This window comes from Anolis carolinensis, chromosome 2 (assembly GCF_035594765.1).
Source record: "Anolis carolinensis isolate JA03-04 chromosome 2, rAnoCar3.1.pri, whole genome shotgun sequence".
In the NCBI taxonomy this organism is placed as follows: domain Eukaryota; kingdom Metazoa; phylum Chordata; class Lepidosauria; order Squamata; family Dactyloidae; genus Anolis; species Anolis carolinensis.
The window spans coordinates 130943540-130951535 of NC_085842.1; the positions used below are offsets into that span (position 1 = coordinate 130943540).

General features: G+C 43.6%; 1 protein-coding gene across 4 annotated transcripts in view; it reads left to right on the forward strand.

Moving 5' to 3' along the window:
- lrrc45 (leucine rich repeat containing 45) overlaps positions 1-2079 on the forward strand; it is a 32017-nt gene extending 29938 nt beyond the window's left edge. For all 4 annotated transcript variants that reach the window (XM_062973947.1, XM_008104578.3, XM_003217315.4 and 1 more), the window contains one exon: positions 487-2079. In XM_062973947.1, coding sequence (XP_062830017.1) covers positions 487-683 — 197 coding nt within the window. In that variant the 3' untranslated portion in view covers positions 684-2079. The remainder of the gene's footprint in view (positions 1-486) is intronic.
- The last annotated feature ends 5917 nt before the right edge of the window (positions 2080-7996 follow it).

Genomic DNA, 7996 nt, shown 5'->3' on the forward strand with positions numbered 1-7996 from the left:
CACATTCACCACTGTAGTCTCTTAGGGTGATGGAATACTCAGTAGGACTTTCAGATAAATTGGCCCCAGTCTAATGGCACATTTACTGAGAGTAAGTCCCCACTGATTGTGCTCTGAACCTTTTCCTATAGTGTGGCCACTAGCATTTTAAAAGACTCACCTGAACTTGTAAGCAAGAGAAGAAACCAATTCCCACATTTACCTGCTTTATTATTCTCCTTTTAAGCAAAACATGGGGGCATGACCCTGCCCCCTTGTATGTTGAATTGTGACATCTGTGACCCTTTACCACTGGTTGTACTTGCTACGGCAGATGGTAGTTTCCATTTCAACGGCATCTGAAAGGTTGCATATTCCCCAACTCTCTTTTAGGCTAAAAATAAACCTGGGTTTCTTCTTCACTGGGGCATACATGGACATACGGGGTGTTAGGGTTTTCTCTTACTGCTCTGTAAAAAACCACTCTTCCCCATGTTTTTTGCACAGTGCTGTCCAGTAACCACCGGGAGGCGCTGCTGGACAAAGCGGGTGAAATCTCAAGCCTGCAGGAGAAGCTGCGGGTTCGGGAAGCAGAGATCTCAAGAATGAGGGAGGAGGAAGCCCAGCGAGCCAGCTTTCTTCAGAACGCCATTATGGCCTATGTACAGGGTCCCCCCCTGGGCATGGCGGGCCCCAAACACTGAGCAGGAATCATGAGAAATCTTAAGGAATGGAATCACAGAATGCTAATTGTATCCAGGCTGCGGGGCCATGTGAGATTCATGGATTCTGGTTCCCTTTTGACTCTGGGAGATCACGCAAGGCAGACTCAACTGTCAGCTACTTGGGGCTGTGCCTGAGACATCACTAAAGGAGGCCCAGCTACTTTAAAAACCAATTCACTGTTGTACGCCAAAGCCTAATCTTGTTTAAACCTGCAAACCACGTTGCAAGCCCACAGGAGTAAAGCCATCCCTTAATTTTTGAGTCCAAAAAAATCCTGTTTGCCTAAGCCATGAAGATAATGTTCACCTGACTTGCTCAGATTTGACTGTGTTGAGGGGAAAAAGAATTCAGTCTGCTCAGCGCTCTCATTGTCTCAACAACAATTGTATGAGTTGGCTTCTCAGATGATGTCAGTACTTCTCATGCCAGCCATCCTGTTCCAGAGGGACTGTGTAAGATGACGTATGAAATAAGTGCCCTGCTCCCAACATGTAATTACAAAGGCAACTGTGAGCCTCCAAGTGTTTTTGGCTAACATCTTCCATCAGCCCTATCCAGAATGGCTATGGGAATCACAATCCAAAAGCAGATTTTGGAGGGCTAGCAGTTGGGCTACCTCTATTATAAAAGGACGAGGTTGCAAGGAGGATCTGCTTGATATATCATGACCCTAAGCTACCAGCCCTTTTAGCAGAATAAGCCATTTGTCTTCCATCCCTGGGAACAGCACTATTGCTAAAGCTTACTGAAAGGTGTCTTTATCATGAGCATGCCTCTGCCATCAGTGCATTACCTCTTTGGCCTAAAAGCAGTTTCAGATTAAGAGTCCCAGTAGGTGCTTAGGCCTAATTCATCCATGGAGCCTTCTCAGTCTTGGTAAAGAAAACAGTCACTGTACTTCCTCTCATTGACAACAGATTTTAGTTGGTATGATGAGAGAACAGCACTGTGCCCTAAGAGCTAGATTAATTTACAAACTGCCCTGATTTTGCTGCCCTCTCCCTAGAAGCAAGAAAATAACAAGCATTAAGAATTGATTTCTTAACTCCAGCTTTGAAACCGGTATGAAAAATGGTTTGCACTTTGCCTAAGTTCAATGATTAACTAGTGTTTATTCTTTGGGAGTATATTTATGTGCACAAGTATAAATATGAAATGTTTAGTTATATTTGATCCAGCAGTATATAAAATGTCTAATCTCTTCTATTTAAATTAAGAAAATGAAACATTGTGTGGCTATCTATTGTATTGCCCAAATCTCCATTTCTTAATTTGGAGGAGGCAAAGCCCTGCTTCTAAGCAATGGATCACTGGTTTCCTCAAACAATAGGGTGGGTGTACTCTAGTATGATTAAATACAGATCTGAGTGATAATGAATTCTGATTTTTTTTCAAAGTCTCAGATTGTTTTATCATGAAGAAAAGCTTTATCCATTTGAGATCTGCAACAAAATTGGCATGGGAAAGAAAGCACAAAGGGACTAATTTCAGTCGCAGAAATCCTAACTTCCCTTCCAAGGGAAAACAGAAATATATTAAAACACTACTGAGTGAAGTGGGACTGTTAGAAAGCTGGTAAATATGCAAAACAAATGTGTGAAATATAACGACCGAGTTACACCTTGGCTGTAGATGGGCTGTGTAGTTTTATTTCCTGGTTTGATTCCTGTTATCAACTACTTGCCGGAAGTGCATGCTTAATGCAATAGTATTTTGCCCATTTTATTGGGGATTTTTTAAAAAGAAAAATGTTTCATTGGATACATTTATACTGTAGAATTAATGCAGTTTGAATTGCTGTGAGCTTTCCAGGTTATATGGCCATATTCCAGAAGCATTCTCTCCTGATGTTTCACCCACATCTATGGCAGACATCCTCATATATTGTGAGGTCTGTTGTTCGGGGTGGGAGAAAGAACTCTTTTCTGTTTGAAGCAAGTGTGAATGTTGCAAATGGCCAGCTTGATTAGCATTTAATGGCCTTGCAGATTCAAAGCCTGGCTGCTTCTTGCCTGAGAGAATCTTTGGTGGGAGGTGTTAGCTGGCCCTGATTGTTTCTTGTATGGAATTCCCCTGTTTTCTGAGTGTTGTTCTTTATTTACTGTCCTGATATTAGAGTTTTTTAATACTGGTACCCAGACAGGAAGCAGCCAACCTTTGAAGCTGCAAGGCTATTCAGTGCTAATCAAGGTGATCAATTGCAACATTCACACTTGACTCCAACAGACAAAAGTTCTTTCTCCCACTCTGGACACTCCACAGATATATAAACCCCACTTGCCTTGTTTCCAACAGACCTCACAACCTCTGAGGATGCCTGCCATAAATGTGGGCGAAACATCAGGAGAGAATGCTTCTGGAGCATGGCAATACAGCCTGGAAAACTCACAGCCACCCAATGATTTGACAATAAAATGCAGTTTGATATCACTTTAACTGCCATGGCTCAAAGCTATGGAATTCTGGGAGATGTAGTTTTGTCTTTAGCATCCTCTACCTAAGAGCGCTGGTGTGTCTCACTAAACATCAAATCCCAGGCTTCCTTAGCATTGAGCCATTGCAGTTCCATCAAACTGCATTGATTGTACAGTGTAGGTGCACCCAGTGTCAGTGTCCAGAAAGGATGAGATTCTGTTTATCATCTGTTTTGTCTAAAATTGATATTGACAAAGGAGCATCTTTCTTTCCAATCCAAAGAAGCTTGTAATGAAAATGGGAGCAGGGAGAGGAGCTCAAGAACCTTAATGCTTGTTGAGAAAGAGGTTTCCCAAAGATCAAGGCAGGAGTGCTTAGCTACTCTTCTGTTATCAGTGGGTGATGGTTTTGAGACGTAACTGTGAAATATTGTACCTCTCACCACATCTATTACAGATAAAAACATGGGATATCTTTCATAAGGTGGAACTTCAAATACTTACTACTTCTGTCTTCAGTAATGCCATCCCAGGGGGGATTTACAGTTGCCCTCTCCAAGGCTGAGAGAGAGTGGCTTCCCAAACCCACCCAGCAGGTTTTCATGTCTGAGCAGCGATTTGGACCCAGGTCTAACACTCAAATCTTAAAGCTAACTTTGGTACTTATACAAAAATCTGCAACACTGCCAGTGGTAGAAACTCTGCAGTGTAAACATGGGAATGAGAAATCGACCTGCAAAGGCAGGACAAAACTGTATCAGGATTCTCCTTGGCCTTTCAGGGTTTTGTTTCTGTCATTTTGGAGAGAGCCCGAGTGCTCTCTGCTGATGCCTGTCTGGAATGATCAGAGGGCTTGCAACTGAGTGCCCAATGGCAAGGACACCTCTCTCTCTCTCTCCATGCACATGCTGATAGCGCTCCAGGCTTCTAACTTTTATTTTAAATCGGCTTTTAAAACAACAACGAGCATCCCTGTTCTTGAGCTTAATGGGATTTGACTGATTTGATGGGAAAGCAGAAATTTGTTCCCTTTTAGGCTTGCCCAACACTTAGGGCATCTAATACAGAAAGGAAGCCAATAAGCATCTGTCTTTGCTACCACATATTTCTACCTCAGCAACCAGGTCCAGCCTGCACTAAATGTTTTGTAAAATATTATGGTTACGTTTCTGTCTTGGGTGCATCTGAGAAAAATAGACTCAAAATTTTCTCTATGTGACAGTAAAAGTGATTTTAGGCCTCTTTCACCCTGGGAACAAACATGAATGTCATCATCGTGATTGAAAGCAGACAAAAGTAATTTTTAAAATGAAAAATACCTTTAAAACAATATTTTTAAATGATGTGTGGGAAATAGAAGAGCCAGTTTACAATGTAAGTCCTCCCTTAGCATGTAAAAAAACCCCAACATTTCAGAGAGGAGATGCTTTAACTAAGCAGGCTATCTTGTTTCTTGCAACACTCGAGCATATTAGTTCTTTCTATGCTAGAGAAAGAAAATGAAAGCCAAGCAAGTGAGAGGGGCATCATTTGAAAGGGTGGAAAAAGTACAAAGTAATTTTAGAGTAGAACACTCTTGAATTAATTCAAGACAAAATTGCACACATAAAACAAAATAGTTATACCAAAACAAACAAAATAATTGTACCGCAGGGTTCTGTCCTGGGCCTGCTGCTGTTTAGCATCTTTATTAATGGCTTCGATGAAGGTTTTGAGAACATGCTGATCAAGTTTGCAGATGACACCAAATTGGGAGGCATAGACAATACTCCAGAGGACAGTATCAGAATTCAAAATGACCTTAACAGATTAGAGACCCGGGCCAAAACTAACAAATGAATTTCAACAAAGACAAAACTAAGATACTTCACTTAGGCAGAAAAAATGAAATGCACAAATACAGAATGGGTGATGCCTGGCTCGACAACAGTCCATGTGAGAAAGATCTTGGCGCCTTCATGGACAACAAGTTGAATATGAGCCAACAGTGTGATGCAGCAGCTTAAAAAGCCAATGGGATTTTGGGCTGCATCCACAGAAGTATAGTGTCTAGATCAAGGGAAGTCACAGTGCCTCTCTATTCTGCTTTGGTTAGACTTCACCTGAAATACTGTGTCCAGCTCTGGGCACCACATTTTAAGAGATACTGACAAGCTGGAAGGTGTCCAGAGGAGGGCAACTAAAATGATCAGAGGTCTGGAGACCATGAATCCCTGTGAGAAGCATCTTAAAGAACTGGGTATGTTTAGCCTTCAGAAGATAAGGTTGAGAGGAGACATGATAGCTATGTATGAATATTTGAAAGGGTGTCATTAGGAAGAGGGAGCAGGCCTGCCTTCTGCTGCTCTAGAGACTAGGACTCAGAGCAATGGGTTCAAATTACAAGAGAGGAGATTCCACCTGAACATTAGGAAGAACTTCTTGACTCTACAAGCTGTTCAGCAGTGGAACTCTCTGCCTCAGAGTGTGGTGGAGGCTCCTTCCTTGGAGGTTTTTAAGCAGAGGCTGGATGGTCATGGACTGTGCAAGTATCAAACATGATTAGCAAGTCCCATTATTTTCCCCAAAACCACAGAAAGCTCCCAGGTTCGCCCAACCCACTTCGAAAAATGCCAAAAATTTTGTCTGATACCTTATTTCTCCTACACACACACACACACACACACAGGGCCCTTCTTATCTACTGGGATTTTTTCCAGGATCCCTGTGGATACCACAATCTATGCTTGCCCAGTCCCCATCGATACAGAGGAATAACTCGTTATCTCCCCTGGGAAATCTCAAGCCCAGTTAGTATGGCTGGTAAGTAAATCTTCAAGGGTCAAACTCTGTTATGGAGCATTTGTGTGTCTCCCAGCCAAGCAGGGGCAGGACCAAAGTAAAGATGACAATTTTGCTGGCAGTTCCCTGTGTGGTGTGCCTCTCTAAGAAGGAAAACTGACCTTTAGGGCAAGAAAGGGTGGTTCTGGGTGCCGGTTGCTTCTACCAGACTGTTTGTCGCTACAGGAATCTTTTAGGCTTTCTGTTCTCTATGGGTTTTAAGTGCTTCTGCCCTAAATATGATCTTACTGGACAGGTCACAAGGGCTTCTAATCATATGCCTGGGGCCTCCCAAGTTGCCTTCCTCCTTAAGTCCAACTATGCCAGTCCAGAAATGGGGGGAAGTGATTTTGAAGTCCCATGGCTGGAATGCGATTTGGTGGAACTTGGTGTGGAATACAATGAGGAGCAGGTCTAACATTCCCCCCGCCCACCTTCCCTGGCTCTCTGTAAAGCTAGCTACTGGCAGTGGCCACAGCCACAGCATTAACACAATTGAGCAGGGCATGGGTTACTTTCTCACTCTGCAAGGGCTGCCTAGCAGTCAAAAAGGGCATACATGAAGCTCTATCTGCCATTACAACCTCACACTGTCACACAGTTCACAGCTTTTCTCCCTGAAAATTGCATTTCATTGCAATTCTTCACCAGCACAACAGACAAATTCAGCTTAGGGTTGGAGCTCTGGGATCTTAAGATTAGGATGTAATATCCTTTCGTCCATCTTCCCTATCAATCTGAATTGAGGGCAGAAGTCCTCAAAGCAGTGAGTGGTGTCTAGATTTCACCAAAAGCACCCTCATCCTGTGTTTTGGAGGAGGACCAGCATGGAATCACAGTCATATAAGAGACCCTAGGGGCCATGGACCAACCCCATTCTGGGCAGCTGTGAGTTTTCTGGGCTGTATGGCCATGTTCCAGGAACATTCTCTCCTGACATTTCGCCCACATCTATGGCAGGTATTCTCAGAGGTTGTGAAGTCTGTTGGAAACTAGGCAAGTGGGGTTTATATATCTGTGGAAGCAGATAACTCTTGTCTGCTTGAGGCAAAGGTGAATATTGCAATTGTCCATCTTTATTAGCATTGAATGGCCTTCAATTAGCATTGAATTCTGCCATATGGGAACACACAACCAAAGCACCCATGACAGATAGCCATTCCGCCTCTGCTTAAAAGCCTCCAAAGAAGGAGCCTCCATGGCACACTGAGGCAGCAGCACATCCCTCTACGAACAAGCACTTAAAGGCAGGGTGCTCTGCCTGATGTCTAGGTGAAGTCTCCCTTCCTGCCATTTGAATCCATTTCCCCTTTGTGCCCTAGTCTCCAGAGCAGCAGAGAATAAGCTTGCCCCCTCCCCAACGTGGCACCCTTTCAGATATGGAAACATGGCTCTCCTGTCCCTTCCTCTCAGCCTTCTCTTCTCCAAACCAAACAGACCCCATTCCCTCAGCTGCTCCTCATTGGGCTTGGCTTCCCAAACATTAGATCATTTTGGGTTGCTGTGAGTTTTCCAGGATGCATGGCCATGTTCCAGAAGCATTTTCTCCTGACGTTTCACCTGCATCTATGCCAGGCATCCTCAAAGGTTGTGAGGTCTGCTGGAAACTAGGCAAGTGGGGTTTATATATCTGTGGAAGGTCCAGGGTGGGAGACAGAACTCTTGTCTGCTTGAGGCAAATGTGAATGTTGCAATTGTCCATCTTTATTAGCATCGAATGGCCTTGCAGCTTCAAAACCTGGCTGCGTCCTGCCTGAGGGAATCCATTGTTGCGAGGTGTTAGCTGGCCTTGATTGTTATCTGGCTCTCCCACCCTGGCCCTTCCACAGATATACAAACCTCTCTTGCTTAGTTTTCCATTATACCGCACAACCTCTGAGGATGCCTGCCATAGATGTGGGTGAAACGTCAGGAGAGAATGCTTCTGGAACATTGCCATACAACCCGGAAAATGCACAACAATCCACTGGCTCTGATAGTTTCTTGTCTGGGATTTCCCTGTTTTCAGAGTGTTGTTCTTTATTTGCTGTTCTGATTTTAGAGGGGTTTTTTAAAAT